This window comes from Cryptomeria japonica, chromosome 3, assembly GCF_030272615.1.
Source record: "Cryptomeria japonica chromosome 3, Sugi_1.0, whole genome shotgun sequence".
Classification (NCBI taxonomy): domain Eukaryota; kingdom Viridiplantae; phylum Streptophyta; class Pinopsida; order Cupressales; family Cupressaceae; genus Cryptomeria; species Cryptomeria japonica.
In genome coordinates this window covers 513,125,937-513,147,424 of record NC_081407.1, presented here as the reverse complement: position 1 = coordinate 513,147,424, position 21,488 = coordinate 513,125,937, and the positions used below count along the sequence as shown (strand labels likewise).

The window sequence follows — 21,488 nt, the reverse complement described above, 5'->3', positions numbered from 1 at the left end:
GGAGCATAATCCTGCCATCCTTCAGGATAAAAACTATGTAACCACCATATAATTATGGCTATTTATAAAGCCAACATTGCTTTTATAAGTGTATGCTTCCTACCTTGCAAATACTTGTGATTCCTAAATTCAAACTTCATGCATGTTCCATACCGCGCGCATATTTGCACTTTATATATACTTATGCTTCATTGGCTTTATGCTTTACATACCTTTATGTGTATATTTAATGCCTTACATGCATTTATGACTCATGCCTTGCATCTATTCAATGAGCATACTTTTAATGCTTTATGTAATTTCACATGCTTCGAATGTATGGGTATGTCTTGATTGTATTTAAGTGTATGCTCATATATTTGTATGTACGCTTTATGCCCTGTGTTTTGTACCTTATGTGCATTCATATAGGTGTTTCACACTTTATGTGTATCCATATGTATGGTCTATGTCCTATGTATATTCGTGTATATGACTCATGCCGTATATATATTCATGCCTTACAGATTTCATGCTTTGCAAAGTATATGCTTCATATTTACGTGTATTTTTGTACATACTTCCTGCCTTAAGTCTATATATGTGAACAATTACTGTCTTGCTCATATTTATGTGCCTTACATGTATACTTCATACTTCATGGTGTATTCATGTGAATACTTCTTGCCTTAAGTATATTCATGTTGGTGGCAATATTGTACACGGAAATAAAACTAGTTAATTAAGTTGTAATTGTGTTGGTTAGTTGGCAACCGAGGGGTGGTAGTTGCGGTGCGACGGTTGGCGCTCGCACCCCCTCGGTACCTTTAAATACTTCTGAATGTAACTTGTGAGAAAAAACAATTATGAATGGAATAACATCTCTTATATTGCATCTGATATCTATGGCATTATTATTCTGCATTACGTGCTTTATCTGTGTGCTTTAAGTTATTCACCCGAGAGGGCAAACATTTGGCACCGTTGCCTAGACGTACTCGGGAATGGAAGACGCGAATGGCGCACGGACACGATGGGCCTACCCGTCGGTGAGATTAACCCAGAGGTCGACGACGCGCAAACGGAACAATCGTCGTGGGACGCAGAGCGTGATGGCAAGACGCGAAGGGGAAATTGAACCCTGTAATAATCTCGACACAATGTTGAGATAAATTGTGGCCGAAAGGAAAAATAATAAAAGTTTTTTTTTGTGTACATGGCGTGTGCTTGCTATGTGCGGAAGTGATTTATGTCCAATGTATTAAATAAAGATAGAAATAAAAAAGCAGAAACGGACGAGTGGGAGGCCCCGCAGAGGGCCTTGATTCTGGAGCAACAAGTAGAACGTAGATGGAGGCTGAGGCAACTTGCCAAAGGACGACCTGCCAAAGGGTGGCCCGAGGGGAACCAAGGAGGTTTGACGGAGGGTGCAGAAGCCGACGGAAATTTCTACGCGTCACCAGAACACCGTAGGGTGCGAAGCCACGAAGAGTTTCTGGAGGAAACAAGGTTAAGGAGAGATCTAGTCGAAGAGACTCGGGATCGGTTCAGAAACTTATCCCTTACACCACAAAGTGAGGATCACCAAAGGGAGCCAGGAGTGGGCGCGGGTGACAACGAAGGGGAGGATAACCGTACGGTAGGTGCCACACTCGGCAAGCAAAACACCGTACCTCCAGTCACCCACGCAGGACACACCACTGACACCGGAGGAAGCGGCGCAGGGGCACAGACACAACCACAACCACCTCCAGGAAGATGCCCCCTGGCGATGGCGAGTAAACAAAAACTGCTGAAGTTCAATGGCGACGGGAAGCAAGATCCCGTTCGCCATTGTCAAACGTGCGAAACCATATGGTCAGCAAACGGTGTTACCGATCAAGATGAATGGGTAACACAATTCCCAGCAACCTTGAGGGGAGTGGCCATAGACTGGTACTCAGATATGGACAAGGCCAAAGTCGGCACATGGCCCGATCTGAAGGAGGAGTTTGGGATAGAGTTCCGCCTCCTGAGAGATGACAACGAAATGGTTGCCGAGATCTATGGAATGAAGCAGAATAAGAACGAGACAGTGCGAGCTTATAGTCGGCGGTTGAAGGAACTACTGGGAAAAATGGAGAGTCAACCAGCAGATGGGTTGAAAAAGCGATGGTTCGTGGAGGGACTAAAGCATTCCCTCCGAAAGAAGATGAAAATCGTTCCACCTACATCGTACGAAGACGCATACAATAGAGCGATGGATCTCGAGAGCGAGACCAAGACATCGAAGAAAAAGAAGAAGAAGGATAGCTCGTTCGAGGAGGATGACTGTAATATCCCACTAATTTTTTTTTTGTTTTTTCAGGCCAATAGCAATTCATCCACAACAATTACCCGTTAAGGTTAGAGTAATAAGCAAAACAACTAAAGGGAACCCTTACACCTTTTGTTCACCGAGAGCCCAGACTGGGAGGGTGAGAGCATACGGTGTTCTGTGGATCGTCAGCATCAATAAACAAACTGAACATTACAACTGCATGGGCGGCAAGCCATCCCCTTCTGCTTATCCAGCAGGATAGAAACTAAGGGAAATATTACAAGAAATAGAAGTTCAATCACTCTACCGCGTATTTCAGCGGGAGGACATTACATTAACAATCACTCTACCGCATATTTCAGCGGGAGGACCAAAACATTGAACTTTATCACTCGACCACTTATTCAGCGGGAGGACATTACATTAAAACATCACTCTACCGCATATTTCAGTGGGAGGACTATTTATCAAAGAAAATTGAATTACAAAACTGAGAAGGCGGCAAGCCAGCCTCTTCCACTTATGCAGTGGGAATTACAAAATAAGCAGATAGAATGGGATGCTCAGTACTACTGAAACAATCCTTACAATATGGAGATGAGATGAGAAGATTAACTGCAGATTTCTACACAATACTGTAATTTTCTGTTACACTGCTCTGCAGGCTGAAAGTACAGTTCCAGCAGCCCATGAAAACATGAAAATACTCATAACTCACTCAATTTTTACCCGAATTGACTCAAATCAAGCCCAATCCCACCATACATCCAATACAATGACAACCAATCACAGCCACACCCCAAACAACCCTCTTTTTATTTTGCACGCATCCCAATGCAACCCAAAAAACCCATGCCTAGACTAGGAATTTCGATTTTGCATAATTAAATCAATACTCAAACAAATGTGCTAAAAACTTACAAACTTATTTGCCAGTGCTGGGAAGGAAGATAGGAATAATACCCATAACTATCAGACGCTCCAGCAGAGAGATGTGAGCAAAAATGTGTTTCAGCCACAGGCAAAACCAGCAAGTCCAGAATCGTTGCAACACCAAGATGTCTATGGCAAAGCTCTGAAAGCGATAGGAGAATACAAGGCACAGCTAGGTACTGTATTTCAAGTACGAAACCGGGTAGCACTAGGGAGACGCACTCCGAAGCCTCAAGTTCTGTCGCCAATCCGGCAGCATAACATTACAGATTTTCAAGATGGTGCAAATGGGAACCCAAGCCTCATATTTATAACTTCATTCTTCAAATCCAAATGACATCCCTCCAAATTCCACGCTTGCATTTGAATTTCATTCCACTTTCATGTGGACCCAAGAGTAGCGCCCAACTCCCTAAGTCAAAAGTCACGCCCAAGAGAGGGGAGGACCCACGTTGGACACTTAGGCACAAAATGGCGATGTAAAGTGAAATAATATCCCTTTTAAAAAAACATTTCACATCCCATAAAATAATTGAATTTCGCCCAAACTTAGGATTAAACAAGCATTAATCCCAAATTTAATAAACCAGCAGCCAATAAATAGATTAATTAAATATTAACCTTAGGAAAGGAAATGATATTTAATTATGTTGCAAATATCTCCCGCACTGATTATTATCACCTCCAAGATGAAACTGAACCCAGATGACCACAAACTGCTGCAGAATTCAAACCCCTGACTACTGCCAAAAATAGAAATGTGCCACCCAGCCACTTACTAAAAATAGTAAGTCAAGAATTAATGCTCAGAAAAATATGATCATCGCGTCTAGAGGCAAAGCAAGGAGTGTTCGGTCGGACAATGGCACCAGAACGGTCATCCCCTGACTTACTAAAAATAGTAAGTCCTCGTTTCATCGATGCTAGACCCTGATTACTCATTCCACCTAGTCTACGGGTCTCAGGAATAGGCTAATGGACCTCTGAAAGACATCAGTGAGAAGGGGACATTACAATGACTCGTCACAGGAAAGCAGCAGTGACAGCGAGGCTGGCAAACGGGTGCAAGCGCTCCAGAAAGACATGGAGCGAATGAGGAGGGAATTCAAAACAATGAGAAGTACTGGTCGGACCGAAGGGGACATACGGTGCACTGAGTGCAAAGAGGAGGGGCACACAAAGGGTACTTGCCAGAAGAAGGCATTCTGCGAGATTTGCCAAGTGATGGGACACTCCACCAAGGAGTGCCCATACAACATGAAAACCCGGAATACGCAAATGAACCAGGTGCTATACACGGAGCAGGCCACAACGTCTGCACCAGCGGGTATGGGCCAACAAACAAACACAACGGCATCATCTGGAGGATACCGGGATAACAGACGCGACAGTGGAAGAAACAACAACAATAACAATAACAAAAACCGGATCCAGTATGACGGCAAGGGCCATCCAATGATCCAGTGTAGGGCCTGCAATCAGTGGGGACACTTCGCCCGCGATTGCACTAAGGAAGCCAACCCTTAGCACCTCTGCCGATGGTGCGGGCCAGGCGACCATGAGGACGCAAATTGCCCGAAACCTGGTGCAAATTGCCGATGATGTCTAATTACATTAGAGGCTGCACAAATAATATTATGGAATGCCAGAAAATCTGTAATGTCGATTTATATCAAAGTCACTGCTGTACTGAAAATTCATTAACTCTTACAGTAGGCATTATACAATCAGTATAATACTATAAAGTAATTCATTAGAAACAGTGTTTGTTAAGACCATCATGTGTGAGAAGGATGGGGGAGTATTCCAATGGTGACGAGGGGCTCAAATGTGGTCATAAGGACCCATGGAGTCAAGGAACCAGTTACCCCTCCCTCGCCAATCTAACCAAGATGAAGATGTGCGCAAGGGTATAAAAGCTTGAAAGGGCATCAATACGGACCACCAAGTCTAGCAAGGAGGTTAGAAGCAACCATTCCTTGGGCTTGGTAGACAACGGACCCAAGCAATCCTTTCATGCCTCATATACTCTCTCCCTCTCTGTTGTGACAGCAGAATAGATTATAACTAGTTAAGAATGAATATGTTTGTAGGTGCGTGCCTTTCCTTGTTGGTGCAGGTTATCTTATTTGAGTCTACACTCTCCAAATATAAGGTAAGCTTCAAGCCCTATTTCTGATTTATGAAATTATGAATAATTAATTAAGCATTATGAGAAGTATTTGGTTCAGATTTACTATTATTAAGTTTAGATAGAAATTGTCTCCTAATTAAGCAAATCGATTTGAGTTATGAATGTATTGAAATTAGGTAATTGTTGCTAAACAGGCTTATATCTATTAGGGGACATTACACTATGCAAAATTTTTTGTTAATAGACTGGAATGGAAAAGAGTGAGTTTAGGTGCAAAAACAGAGTGGGATTTTACAATGGTATCAGAGCAGCTCCTTCTTGCTAGCCTATTTAAAAAATATCATTGGTTGAAGTTCTTGAGTTGCATTTGAGTTTTCAGTGACAAAATCGTGGATGATAGAATGAATTATTTGTTGGAATCGATGAAATAAACTGAGGCTAAAATAGAAGAGAGATTGAAGACCATTGAGTCACACACAAAAGAGGATGTTGGAGCTAGGTTTATACCACAGGCAGGGATCTTGATTTTCTGCATCAGACAAAGGGTTTCTTACCCAGTATGTTGGAGGTAGTGGAGAATAGTTTGACCATGATAGATCAGTCAGATTTCAAGAAATTGCTTTGGGCAGTGAAGCCATTAGAGAATTCTTTGATTAAGCCAATGTTTATGAGACATCCTGATAAAGAGGTAAGATTTTCTGTTGCTTATTCCCTCAGTGAAATTATAACAATGTCAGCTTCCAAAGCACCTTACAATAATGACATAATAAGAAAAATGCTACAGCTGATCATTGACGGCTTTCATGGGTTAGATGATAGTAGAAGCCCTTCTTTTAGTAGGGTTAAGGTTCTAGAAGTGATGGCGAAAGTCAGATCTTGTTTTCTTCTGATTGATTTAGATTGTGATGATCTTATTTTTCAAATTGTTCATCATTTCATAGTTTCTATCAATGAGGATCACGAAGAAACTATATCTTCTTGCATTTAAACAATTATGGCCCTAATCAGTAATGAAAGTGATGCTATCTCTCAACCCATTTTATCTATGCGATTGGTTGTTATGAAGCAAGAACGGGTTTCTTCTTCAGTTGCATATGAATTGGCTAGCAATGTCTACAAACAATGTGAGGAGAAGCGGAAACCTTATTTGGCTAATGAGGATGGAATAAGAGGGATTTAAATCAGAAAAATGTTGATAAAGAAAATGCCTTACCACATAATGAATGTATGACAAAACCCCAAGATGACTCCTTTGTAGTGTATGCAAGAACTTTTGATGTGATTGTGCATGAGGGAAGATACAAAACAGCAGCCTTGAGTACATATTCAGATCTTTCCAATGAAGTTGATGACACTAATGATAAAGTAGTTGAAAACAGACACGTCGAAGCTTCCAAAATATCTTATGATGAGGATTTCCTATGTATTTTTCAGTGATGGTAATTCAGATATGTATCAAATTGACTCCCCATCAGGACCTATGGAGAAGAGTGTTTATGATAGTTTCAATGTTTTAGATTTGGAAAGTGATTTGTTTAGGGAGGCAATCACTCGTGGGGAAAGCAACATACTTTTTCTGATCAAAGCAACCAGCTCTTAAGTCCATGGAATCCAGGTATCTTGGCACTGATGAACTGGTTCAGGATGAATTTCCTGTTGACCAAAGTGCTGCCCTAGCTTCATCTGGAGATTTTGCATAGAGGATGACAGAAATTTGGTGAATTAGCTACCTTTTGCATATGGCTTATAAGCCCATTGGGATCCATCCATCACGATGCCTTTGTCTGTGATTTTGTGCATCAAAAGGCACTAGGGTGAGTGTTATCGATTTGGCATGTAATTGTACACCATAAGTTTTTTTGAAGTTCATACCATCAACCATGGCATTGATGAAAATATTTGGAGCTCATATTTGCTAAGAGCATCTGGGAACTCTTAGAATTGAAGTATTGATATATGTGGAGATTGTTTCACTGTTTTGTTCTATTTCTACCATCATTTGAATCATCCTACTGAGTTCAAATACATTCTCTCATGACTTTTGTTTTCCTGATCTAATTTTGCTTTCTGATAAAATCAGTGTTTTAGTTTGCCAAACATTAATCTTGGAAATTTGTATCTAGAATAGGTAACTGTTAAACATGGGCATGATAAACCTCAGCAATAAGTGAGCTCAAGAATTTGTGCTATATTTTATCTATATAATTTGAAGATCAGTGATCACCAATTTGTCATATAATTCTGGCTCTATGTGAAATTGGCTATGTCTAAATAGATCATGAAATATACAGGATTTCATGGGAAATTTTAATACTGGTCATGCTAAACCTTGGCCTATCAATTAGCTCAATGATTTAATTTGATATGTTCTCTCTATATGATTAGAGTATCACCAATTTATAATAGAATTTTAGTCTTATTTGAAACTGCTATGTCTAAATAGACATTGAAGTTTGAACTATGCAGGAACTCATTAGAAAATGTACTTCCACTCTACTCAAATATTTTGTAAGAAGTCAATGTAATAATTAAATGACTGATTTACTGCAGGAAACAAAATTGTCAAGGAAAGAACTTTCAATAGATATAGCTATGGCAGAGGGATATGAATCTTTTTTTTCATGCACACGTACAACATGTCGGGGGAGGGTTGGCTACTCAGGTACTCTTACATCTGTTGTTTTCTTTGTTCACTAGTGGCTTGATATGAGCTTTTGGCTGTTTTTTTCAAACCACTCTCTTCATTTTCTTTATATGGTTTTTTTCTGGTTGGAGTATGTGATCCTTAAATTCTGGAGGCAACCTAGAGCTAGGTTTCTTAAGTCTTGTTGGGACTAAAAATTCATGGCTTCATTTTTTAGATTTAACTACTGCTAGATCATGAGTTGAAGGATGTTCTCATGAGCTGAAGGATGTTCATCCTATTATCTCTTCGCCAATATTTTCAATAATATAGTACCTATTTTCACATTTTTTGCATATAGGGTTATAAGAGAAGAAGATTAGCATTTTCTTCAAGAAAAGAGAGTACCTCTTTTTTGCAACACTAGTACCAAAGTCCTCACTTGAGTGCTTCCCTTGGTGGTCAGCCCAATCAATTAGTACTTGTAGTCCCATGTGTGACTTGGCGAGGGCTTCCTTGTAATGTCCCCATTTCGGGTTCTTTTGCTTTGCAGTTGACTTTGATCTTCTAGGTGTGTGTCATCCTTAGAAGTGGTCGAGAGGACTCAGTGAGCACTTTCCAATGTCATTTCCGGCTTCTAGTGTGTTCTTCAAGATTCATGCAGAGAGCATATATTTATAGTAAGTCATCCAATCGGATCCAATTATCATCATTCATCATCGATATCACTCCTGTGCAATCAATTTTTGATTCTGATGCGTGTCAATTGTTTCCACAACTCAGGTTTAATATTGAGCTATATTTTCATTAAATTTACTATGGTTGCCATTTTGATTAAAATAATTCAACATGCACCTTAGTAAAATAGCTCGTTGGAATGAGAACAAATTTTTTTAGATGTTGGATGCTTAACATTGTGACTTAAGTGCTTGGAATCATTAAATATTTAAATAAATTTCCAAGGATATAAGGTTTAATTAAATTATAAAGTGATTTTATATATCACTTTTCAGAAAGCTCCCAAGATGGTTTTAAAAGAAGGTTGGGGGTCTCATTTGTTACATACAGGATAGTGAAGCACCAGTAGTTTGTAAAGAAAATCTTTGATAAAAAGGCTAAGCAAAGACAGTTTGTGATTGGAGACTTAGTCTTATTGTGGGATCATAGAAGGGAACCAAAAGGCGCACACAAGAAATTTGATTCTCTATGGAGGGGTACGTTTACAATCAGATCTGTTATTTTAGAAGAATTCATTTCTACTGGCATACCCAGACAGAACACATCTACCCCTTCCCTATAATGGGCAAGATCTGAAATTGTTCAACTGTTAGTTCATCCAACTAGTTCTATCTTGTATTATAGTTTCCTTTCCGTTCTTGTTTTAGTTTTAGTGTGTTAATTTTGTTGTGACTCTGTATCCGTTAGGAATAAGGCTTGATGCAAAGTTTGTTTGGATCCTTTGCGTCTTTTTAGTCCTTGCCCCCATTTAGAGCCTGTTGTTACCCCCCCTTTTTGAGACTTAAGTTCAATGTATGTTTAACTCAAGCTTTTGCAAGTCACTTGCATCACTCAGTCGGTCCTCTTCATCACTTTGGAATCAAGTCCACTGCTCCCTTAGTTCTTGAGATACTTGATCGACCAATTCCCTTTGAAGTGTTTAGATGTTAGAGGTGTTCATTCTTTTCTTTTAAGGCCGGATTCCTTTGACGTCGGCAAATCGCAACTTTTCAGAATGTCAGCATTCATAGTATCCAATGGTAATCAAGACTCGTCTTTCCTCGATCACCCGATATCCCAACATGGATGGGTCATGGTAGTTAGTCAAGGGCCTTCACTTGTCTCTTGTCATTGGTCGATTGCACTATATAGGGATTCTTGCACACACTTTTGGTAGTTCCATTATTCAAATTGTTGTCAATAGTCCGATAATGAGCAACTCTTACTTCCAAGACATTCTCCAGCCATGACATCAACAAACATGATGCATTAATGAGCATTAAATGCAAAAATCAAATCAAAACATGGGAAAGCTGCTGGCACTTTTCACAAAGAGAACATCACCTCATTTTTACAAGGTTGACAGTATAGTATGCCACCCAAAGCAAACAAATTTAATGCTTCAGGCACGTATAGAGGTACCGCCCCTCACCAAAACATCATTTTGCATTCTGGGTGGCGAAGGAGAGAGTCTGGAAAATTGTGTTTATGGTGAATCTGCGAGCATTTTAAAAACCAGGTTTGAACAAAAATTCTCCTTCCTCTTTGCTACTTTATTGAAAATTAGGGCTTTGTGAGTTGAATTAGAAAAGAGTCTTCGTGACTATGCTCATGAATTGGTATCTTTGCCTTGTTCTGCATATCCTGCCAATCAATTTGATCTCTGTTATAGTCACAGAAGCCCTAGCATGTTTTCAGCTGTATAGGATGAAGCCCAAAATGCCTCCTACCATAGAAAGTGTCTTGGATTATGTGAGACACTGATTTGGGAATGTTAATATCCGTGATATCTTGAGAAGACCACAATGCCATGATAAGTCTCACATTGCACAAAAAATCTTAGATAGTGGACTCATGAAAGCCAAAGGTTATCGGCCAGCCATTGCATATCTAGAATTAGTTCTTGCATGTATGCATAATTACCAACCAGACTCTCAGGAAATCAGGGCCTCGAATGAATCTGTGATAGTGAAAGTTGATACTGAAACTGTGGCCTCGGTTTTACAATTTCCTAAAAAAAGAACCGTATGTGGACATGTATATGCAATCTTGATACTGAAACTGTGGCCTCGGTTTTACAAATTCCTAAAAAAAGAACCGTATGTGGACATGTATATGCAATCTAATTGGGAATTCTTTTAGAACTAGATAGTTTGGTGTTTTACTTGTATTGCTCGGAGCTGGTAGAAACTAGAAAGGAAAAGCAAGTCGAAGCTTCCCACGCATATAAAGAGAGATCTGTTCAAAGAGGATATTGCAAACATGATCATACTGTTGCACTGTGTAATTGGGAGGCCTAATACTGAGTATTTTGAGGAGTGGATGTGCCTGTTTGTACTAACTATTCGTGCTGATGACCAATATGTGGATTGTACGAAATTAATGAGTGAACAACTGCATGAGAAGCTGGTAGGTTATCAGAAGAAACCACAATTCCATTTGTGTTCTTAATTGTTCTATGTGCTTCGTTGGTAGCGAGTCAGCTTGGTTGGGCTTGAAAGTTGAAGGCTCTCTTACGATGGGGATACTTGTATATGACCGTTCCCCTCAATTGCGAAAAGATGTGGGTATGAGAAATTTTTCCCGTGTTCGTGAGACATTCTTCATGACCCTGGTAAAAAGAATTGAAGGGTTACCAGAGAAAAGAATTTTTGCAGAAGCTGCTGCTCTGATAATTCAGTTTGGTAGTTACTACATTTAGTTCTACACATTCTCTTATTTGAGAGTCGGGGGTTATGAAAAGGCCCCATTGAAACTGCCAAGGCATGCATCAGATTTCCTCATTTTCTTAGAGCTCAATCGCCAGATGGCCTTTGTTAACATTGAATACACAAACATGAAAAGGAAAGGGTATTCTTTTCCTCTAGCTCTGTCACACTTTTCTTGCAAGAGTAACGAATCATCTAGAAGTGCTGGCAAATTGTTGGTCGAGTTTGGTTTTTGCTTTTTGCTAGTGAGATCTGACTTTGACAACAAGGGATTTGTTAGAAATAATCTCTATGTGGAGAGTCAATATTTTCATGTACCACATCTAGAAGATTTCTTGGAAGATTGTGCAAATGAAAGAGAAGTTCAAAGGAGAAATCTAATGAGGTTAACCATAGAATAGGATCTAGCCTTTGATCTACCTCTGCCAATTCCTGAAAATGATACAGATGATGGTTCAGAGCTGATCGATGAATCATATCAAGATGTTGCTACTGCCTCACTTCCTCAAATTCAATGGTAGAAGAAGAAAGGGCGGACATTAAAATTAGGTCCTCAGACATCTTAGAGAGAACAAGGAAGTGATCGGGAAAGAAAATGAAAGCACATGCTGGTTCAGAAAGGCAGACCTAATGTAGAGAAGAGCTCTTTCTAGAGCCCTCAAATTATAAAAGCTATAACTGATGTAGGGGCAACTCCCCAAAGGGCTAGTTCACAACCTGGAGCTAAGGAGGAATCACTAGAAGAGAATAGGAAGTTGAATTCTGTTTGTGAAGGGAGTACACCCAATTCATCGAAAAGAAAGAGAGACGGGAAGTTCACAACACTTGTGTGACCACCAAGCCAACAATTGCTAGCTCTCGCTATTATTGCTATTGATGATGAATCCCTCACCTTCAACCAAATTGGCGGAGATAGTATTCTAAATTCTCTGCTAGAAAATCCCGATCCTCAGACTCCAGGGGGATCCTTGCTCTTGATTCTTCTTCCTGTAACCACAGATAACACTGTTGTCAATGTTGCTAGTAGCTCCACCACCATCTCTTCCTCTCCATGGCTAAAGAAAGTCGTGGAAAAGAAGAAATGATATACCCCTATGCCCGAAATCCATGTAGATATAGTAGCCAAGCTGTCAGGGGACACACCCAAATCAAAGAAAGCTAGGTGAATGTCAAGAATGATCACAGATCCTAATATTGGGAATCACATATTGGAGATTGCTGACCCTCTGGTAAATAAGGATGAGCATGTAGTCATAGAGACTGACTTCAAGCTGAGCAGAATTGATATGGGTCCCTCTACTACTGAAGGAGACATTTACCATGCCAAATTCTCCATGAGTAATTTGTCAAAGAGAATAAAGGTGGAAGAATAGAAGAATTGAGAGCTAATGCAACAATTGAACGCTTTAACTACCTTTATTCAATCTGCTCTGCAAACTAATGCACAACCCACGGAAGTACTTTAGGTGTAGCAGCATAGGAAGACATCGGTTTCGATAAATTAGAACATACATTCTGTCAACTGGATTAATGAATCCTTCTTTCACCTTAGGATCCTCTATAGGTGTAATTCTGCTTGGCCTTTGCATGTACCACTTCAGGTTCAATGCATAGGAAGCCATGTGTAAGGGAGTGTTGGGCTTCTCCCATCTACTATGAATGATTGGTTGAATATGCTCATTTTAGAATTGTAATGTAGGGTCCTCCTGCGCAACAACCTTCATTTGACCAAGCATAGAATCAATACACTGATACACCTCTCCAAGAGAAGGTGCATTAGAATCCCCAAATCTAATAACTGTGAAGACTGGAGCAATGATAGAGAGAATATATTTAGCATCAGCCCGAAAGAGATCATTCTTCATCACCTCCTTCACACATAACCCCTGTCGTGTCTTTGACTCAAGTCACCTATTCCATTTTGCTGTCATAATCATTAGTTGCAATGCCTCTTGCAACTCAAGCATCCTTTCCAAGAGAATAAAGTATGATGCATATCGACTCTCTACAAGTTTTAAGAATTCCTTCTTGTAGAAGTTCCTAAAGAGTGCATGTGAAGTATGGTGGTTGCAGATAAACATCTGCACATCTCTAGCATCACTAACAATTGATTTGATCTAGCGTTTTTTACCCATGTCCTTGAGTGCATTATTCATGGCATGCACACAACAAGGAGTCCACCAAATATGTCTTAGGCTGCCTCAATCATCTTCCCTGCTGCTTTACACACATGGGCGACATTTGTCTCTACTTGCACGACATTTTGTGCCTCAACCTCCTCTATATCATCCTTGAGGATTTGGAACTGAAAATGAGCATCCTTGCTATGCCCTGAACAATAAATAGCCCTGAGGAAATAAGGGCTTGCTGTAGATGTAATCATGATATTGATGAGTGGACGATGCCTAATGTCTGTCCACCCATCCATGATTGTGTTGTAACCACTTGTGACCTAGGTTCTCTTCATCTTCATCAAAATTTGGAATAGTTTTGGTTCAAGATTGTTGTCCTCAATTTAGTCTCACCAGGTGGCACATATGATGGGCCCGCCTTTATTATCTTTGCCACAACTTCCTTATAATAAGGATAGTGGGCCACATGGAATGGAATGCCATTGGCAAAGAAGAGTTTGTCAATGGCAACATCTGCCTCATCCTTTGCTTGCACATTAAATAAATCAGCCAATGGTTGTGAAGATGGACTAGTCATCTTACATTTTCCCCTAGCCTCTGCTACCCCTGAATTGGATGGAATTGGTGGCCTTTGAGTTTGCAAAGTAGAAGAAGAAATTGCAGAAATCTGATCAGCCCTATTCCTATGTGGCAAAGTACATGACGTAGGTACTTCATCTTCATTACAACCCTATAAGTTCAGTATTTCAGCCTTGTACTTCAAGTTTTTATCCACCTTGTTGCATACTTCTACACCTTTGCCTCGAACAAGAAGGAAGTGAGCATTAGTTCTAGTGATGCTGCCAAACCATTCAAGATTACATGCGTTGCACTTCCACTTTCTAGTTCCCATCAGCTGTCCTTGGCTTTGCTGGTACCTTAGGTGCAAATTATTTTAATGGTGACTTTGGATCAAAGGGGCCCTTTGCCCATTTTTTGAGGATTTCAAAAGGGTAGCTGAAATTTCCACTCCCAACAGAACTTGTTTTAGTGTGACTTGCCTGACCCCCCACTCCTGTGCTAGGTTCCTTCGATGATTCATTTTCACTATGAATTTCAACCTCCTCATCCTCACTCATGGTGTTAGAGCTCATTGTGACAGTGATAATGATGCTGCAACAATTAATGTTAAGCAAAAAGCTCAGAATTTTTTCAACCAAACAATTTTTTTTCCAAAGAAATGTTTGTAAATTTAAAATTTTTGTTTGCTTGAAGTTGAATATTAATAATCAGCATCATTAATGATGCTGATTATTAATATTCAACTTCAAGCAAACAATTTTTTTTCAGTTTCTAAGTTTTTTTTTTCTAAATTTCTTTGTTTCTAATGGCTGCAATTTGGTTCTTGAATCAGAAATTTTGACCAATCAACAATTTTTCTTTTTAAAGAATTTAGAATGGCAAATGCCTAACTTCAATCTTGCAGCAAGAGTGAAGAAGCTTCCTCTAATCCTCTTCCAAGCTTGCTGATTCAAACTTGCAAACCGCTGTCCACCTTCCTGGTTTCCAAGGTAGAGTAAATTAAATGTTTTAAACTTTTTTGTGGTTGCAAATGACTAAAATGAGACTAAACGTCTCTTTTATGAGCTTTCTACCATTTTAGGGTTAGGTTTACCTTGCTGTTTTATTGTTTAAAAAACTTACTTTTTGCTTTTCCACCGTGGGAGACTTTGGGCATTTCTTGCCCCGTCAAGGGACGTCTAGGCATCCAAGAGACGTCCACGCGTCTCTTCATGACGTCTCTTCCGTGAGAGATGTCTCTCCCGCATTTTTGGACAAAAGAAACATCTCTTCTCTGGTTGGGCCTCATGGCGGAGGTGGAGGTGTGGCAGAGAGATGTTCTGGACGCGTCTTCTTGTCTAAGGGACGACCCTTTCTTGGAAACTCAATGTTTTTGGTGGGGAGATGCATCCCTGTGCAACACTGATATATATATATATATATAAATACACACACACACACACACACACACATTTACATATATATATATCTATAAATGTAAATGTATATGTATATGTATATATTATGTGTATATGTATGTGTATATGTATATGAATATGTATATATATTTGTGCGTGCGTGTGTATATGTATATATATGTATATATGTATCTATACATATATACATATAGATACAGATATGTGTGTGTGTGTCTGTATATATATATATATACGCACACGTGCGCGCATACACAGATATATATATATATATATATATATATATATATATATATATATATATATATATATATATATATATATATATATATATATATATATATATATATATATATAATGTAAGCTGCAACACAAGTTGTCAGTTGCTATGCAAGCCATACACAGGTTGTTAGTTGTTGTGTATGTAAGGAATTGATGTACATGCATGTTTTGCAATGCTTTTAACATTTTTGGAAGATGGAAATTTTCAATAAACTTAGATTGCTCCAATTTTGCACATTTGAAGATGTGGTAATCTATTTTCTAGAATGAGTTCTATCTGTAAAACCAATTCAAGTATATAAGGTACTTTTTTCTTTTCCAATGTCATGATGTTTTTCAGTAATATTTTAATATAGGACTTCAGTCACTTCATCCCCTTTCCACTAGTATATCCCCCTCTTTCCCAAATCAGCCGTGCTAGAGCTGAAACAAGAACTACTATTCAGAAAATTGAGGTGTTGATCCAATGGAGTAAAGGATTGATTGTATGCAAAGGTAGTCAGTGCATGAATAACTATTCTTACACGTGAGACTAAGCATGGTTACATGTAAGAATAAGTATAATGAATTGTCCTTGACATTACTATTTTGCTTTGGATTGGATTGATATCTTCATATTGTTTAGGCACCACCAATAATATATTGGTTTTGAATCTTGATATTCATAATATTCATAGTTTGACATCCCGTGTGTGGTTACAATTAATTTACTTTCTTTAGCCTGTTTAAGAGCAGTAACATTGCAGCTATTATAGTGAGCACTTAATGACATGGAGCTAAATTCGAGCTTCTTAATTTGGGGTAGGCATCCAACGTTATTCATGAGGATATTTTCTAAGTATTTATTGGAAATTTATTTATCAAGTTGTTTTCTTTTACTCCATTATAGGTGTTGCAACATTTTGCAAAGTAAATAAGGCATTTTCAAGTACAGAAGTCACTTTGCCGCTCGCAGTAGAGGAGGGATTCACTGGTCTGGTAAATTGCGCAAGGTTGGGGGAAACTAATGCAGCTGTTAGTGGAATTAGTAATTATGAAGTTGAGAAAGGACCAGAGGGCCTTACAAGACAGGAACTACTGAAGCTTGACAGTGAAGGTCGTTGTATTATCACAGATCATGGACACTTTGGTGAGCATGTATTTTATGAATAGTTTAATGTATAGAATTTATATACATGCATAGATATTTGTCTAAACTTAGACATAATTAAATTTTAATGCTTCACATAGAATGCAAAGGTGTTTAAAAACTATTGAAGTTTTTCAAAATATTGACTCACACATATCAACCTATTGACAAATGCTTTTTCTGAGTTCAATAATTGCAGTCCTGTTTAATATTTATGGGCCATTTGCTGCGAGCGATGATTCAGAACGTTTTCAATTCAAGCTGTATTTCTTTAAGGTGTTGCAGGTACAATTTACTTGGTTGTTAATGTTGTGATGTGTGATATTATAATGTTTTTTGCATGGATGATTCAAGACAATTGAGATTACCAGTAATTTATTGGTATAAGCAATTTATTCATTGGAATTTCATCTGAAGGAACTGTTTACATTGTGATAAAATCTGTGATGACACTGCAAGCATTTGAATATGTTCCAAAGTTTGTTTAAGCAGCATTGTACATTGCAAATATGTGGTCTAATGTTTGTTAGCAATTTGCTATGTGTACACCCTGAATCAGTCCTACTTTATGGAGAAAATTTAAAGTAGAATAGTTAATGCTATTCTTTGATATCTGTTCGTTTAGGAAAAAAGAACAAGATCCTCATTTTATTTTCACGATCAGATTTATCTGAATGGCCTAGTGATCATTCCTTATGCAAATCAACAACACATTTCCATGAGAAATATTGATGAATAGCTGTACTGATACATACAAGATACGTAGAATGGACTATCTGAGACTTGATCTAAGTTGCTAGATTCTGTTGAACTAGGATAGTATTTTTCAAGGTGATTTTATCTGAGTTTATTGAAAATTCAAAATCAGATTTGGTAAATTGACAACAGAAATGGTAAGAGTTAAGTTGTTACTTAGGAATAACAAACAAAATATTCCAAATAAAAAAAGTTTGGGATTTGCTTGCTTCATTAGAAGTCCACTGCATAAACATCATATTTAAAATTAAATAATAAATAGTTAAATGTATCTGCAAACTCAGAAACAAAGTCAAGTAAAATAAAGGGCACTGCCACATCCCCATTCCCTTCTGGCAGTTCTTGTGCTAGCAAACAGGAAAACTCTGCCCTAGGGACAGTGGCATGAAACAAAATCAAGAAAAACAAACAGTGCTTCTAAATTCCTTTTTATAATTTCATTTTATAAATTCATATAACCTACTGAAAAAATGAGAGAGCTGGGCACCTTTCCTGAGTAGAGTTGAGCCCATGATATTTATGCTAAGAGAAAGATGTTAGTGCCATTAAAGTATGTGCATTTTGTAGGAAGAGAAACATTTGATGAGATTGAGCATTGCTGAAGAAGCAAAGACATTTTTCAATGCAAAATTTTGCAGAGAAGAAAAAAATAAAAATAAAAAGGCCAACACCGATTTGGGTTCAAGATTTGACAAGTGGTTAGCAGGTTAACCTAAGCCTTTGTAAGACATGTAACGGTTGAACTATATAAAATGTTAAATCTGTTTGAGTGAGACTATAATCAAGTCCAAGTTGTTGTCCTTGTGAAGTCCAACGGTCATCAACCATTTCTCTTCCCCTGCCTCTTTGTTTTCCTGCTGTCTCTACACATGTGGAGACTTAAAACATCATTTGTATTAAGAGATGAAAATGCACTTTGTATCTTCTGCAACAAATAATAAAACAGAGAATGCTCTGCTTTTCCCGTGGATATAGCCCTACATTGATAAACCATGTAATTCGATTTGTCTGTGTATACTTTTGTGTGTGCATTCTGTTATTTCAGTTTTCTTGATTGCTGCTCTGTTTTTATTTCTGTTTTATATTGCTCAACAATTGTTAGTAGAGCTGAATGAATTTGAGAAGAGATGGAGGATTGAAAAATTCTTGGGACAGAACTTTGGAATGTGGAAGTTGCAATTGGAAGAATTGTTGAATAAGAGAGATCTCTCAATCACACTTGAAGGAAAAGCAAAGAAGTCAACTACAATGTCTTATGAAGACTGGGAGAAATTAGACAAGAAGGCAGTGGCAAGAATAATCTTCTCTCTATCCAGTAAAGTATTATTTAATGTTGCGACTTAGAAAACATCAAAAGAATTGTGGGAAAGTTCAACATGTATGAGATGGCTTCCGCATCAAATAAAGATTTTCTAATGAATCAATTGCGCAACTTGAATATGAAAGGTGGTGGTAATAGGTCAAACCATTTAAGTGAATTTAACACATTGATTAGCCAATTAAATTCTTGTGAGCATAATCTTGGATGATGAAATCAGTGTCATTTTGCTATTGTGGTCTCTATCCAATATCTGGGAAGGAGCTGTTATGGCTATCAGCAACTTGGTGTTTGGCAAGAAGGGAAGAGTATTAAAATTTGGTGATGTTGTCAGGACTCTTCTCAATGAGCATATGAAAAGGAAGAATCAAAGTACTTCATTGGGAGGAATGTTGATAATCGACAATAGGGGAAGATCACAAGAATGAGGGAGGTTTAACAATAGAAGAAGATCGAAGTCTAGTAAGAGGTCAAAGTCAAGAGACAAAAATATTAATTGCTGGTATTGTGGCAAAGGAAGGTCACATGAAGAAAAATTGATGGTCATTCAAGAAGGCTGAAAGTCAGTTAAAAGAAAGTGAGGCATGTTGGTATTTCCAACTGATTTGTTGATTATTTTGTAATGTCCCCATTTTTACGCCTTCCTATTTTGCTAGTGTTGACTTACTTTTAGGGTTTCTCAAAGGTTTCTATTTTTGTAGGGAGTGTTGCTATATTCTTGAGTTCTTAGTTTCAATGGGTTTCTCGGACAATTGCTATTTATGGTAAGTGCTTGCATGGCGCTAATATTTTTGGGTTTATTCTCTTTGGTTCCTGTTGATGTGTTTTTTATACACCTCAAACACAGAATAAAATACCAAGGTATCTCATCCTCTCTTGAACAAAATCTTCCCAAATGCTAAACTATGTGATCAATTAAAAGACTCCAAGGTTCCGAAATCTCAGGTCTTGATGTGTGGATAAGCTCAATGGTTTGATGTGATTAGGCTGGAATCACAAGGGGACTTACGTTGAATTTTGAATGCTTGAATATTGCTGGAAATTGATCATCTGATATTGCAATCTTGTGATGCTTTCTCTCCTAAACTAACTTGAATTATAAAAAAAAGGTCAAAAGGAGGAAGGGTTTAGGAAGACTAATCTACTCCTAGGAATGTAAGCTGTAGTGAATGATTTGGTGTGACTCTACTAGACTTTGCTTTGACATCAATTAACAACTCCACAAAGCTAGTGCAATCTTCTAAGGTAAATATATGATGTTCAAATTACAATGAAAGATCCTTGATGGATCCCCTTGCTGATCTGTTGTAGTTTTTAAATTAATAAACTATATTTTCCTGTGTTTCCTTTAATGGTTTTAGAGAATAGATAGAAGTTGCAGAAGGTTTGTTTATTTTTGTGTTTTTGATAGTTTTTCAGCAAGTAATAATTGAAGAACAAGTACATGAAAAGAGTACTGGAAATAAATGTTCATACACAGCCAAATCAGAATCGTACCAAGCAAATTTCTGTTTATTTAAATCAAATAATTATCCAGATAGTGATTCCAAACAATTGCAGGAAGATTACAATAACAATGATTCCAACCTGGATAAAGAGTGAATACTGCAATCAAGAATGAAGCTGCTGCAAATGTCCAACGCTCTTACATAGCTCCACGTGGGAAGAGAAATGGCTGCAAGGTACAGCCGTACGACTGTTAGGTGATGCCAAGCTGGAAACCCCAACCTCCACGCTGAACCCTAACTCTGTCCACTGAATCCTCCAGAAAGATGTCGTACCAACTCCAAGGCACTGAAACTAAATGCTAGACCCAATAACCACTGTGTTGGGGGCTACGTCCCAGACAGGCAAGACCCTGGGGTTTTCGTCCCAGATGCTGAATCGCTCTCAAGAGCAAATTCTCCAAATCCAAGATGAAAATGTGTAAAAGATACCAAGAATTAGGTCTCAACTTCCTTATAACACCTTCCCACTTAGCTCGAACCCTAAAAGTGACTCAATGTGGCGTTTAGGTTTAAAATGTTATATTTCTCATTTTAAGTTGCCAATTGCATAGAAAAACGACCCTTTTTCAAATATAAAGAAATCCGTTCACCGAAAGGATCTGAGTCAAAAGAGAAATATTTAGAAAAGTCCAAGATTTCCAACGAGCTATTACACCAAGGGATACGCATCCAGATGAGGCCAAAAACCCCTTATTATACCAAAATGGCTATAAACATAGTCTTATTTAAATAATAAACGCTAACTTAGGAAATATTAAAAATATAACCCAAATAGCTGCAAAATGCTCAAATGACACCACAAACCAGAAAGTCAACCTGCCACCTGTCTGTGACTGAAGTCGGAAATCAAGGATCCACTGGCAATCTCATCCCTAAAATCTAGGGATGCTCCTAGAAACTAGGAAACAAACCCAAATCCTTTGAAACTGAACCCAAGGAATAATCTCAAGGAGACCCAACCCTGGGTATGGTCATAACCTCCTAAATAGTAGGG

At 38.3% G+C, this 21,488-nt stretch overlaps 1 protein-coding gene across 2 annotated transcripts in view; it reads left to right on the top strand.

Moving 5' to 3' along the window:
- Window positions 1-21,488, top strand: part of LOC131044998 (DNA-(apurinic or apyrimidinic site) endonuclease 2) — a 119,451-nt gene that overhangs the window by 16,191 nt on the left and 81,772 nt on the right. The window contains exons 2-4 of one of the 2 annotated variants that reach the window (XM_057978499.2): window positions 7,896-8,007; window positions 16,673-16,912; window positions 17,112-17,197. In XM_057978499.2, coding sequence (XP_057834482.1) covers window positions 7,896-8,007; window positions 16,673-16,912; window positions 17,112-17,197 — 438 coding nt within the window. The remainder of the gene's footprint in view (window positions 1-7,895; window positions 8,008-16,672; window positions 16,913-17,111; window positions 17,198-21,488) is intronic. The other variant, XM_057978505.2, reaches the window with a different exon arrangement.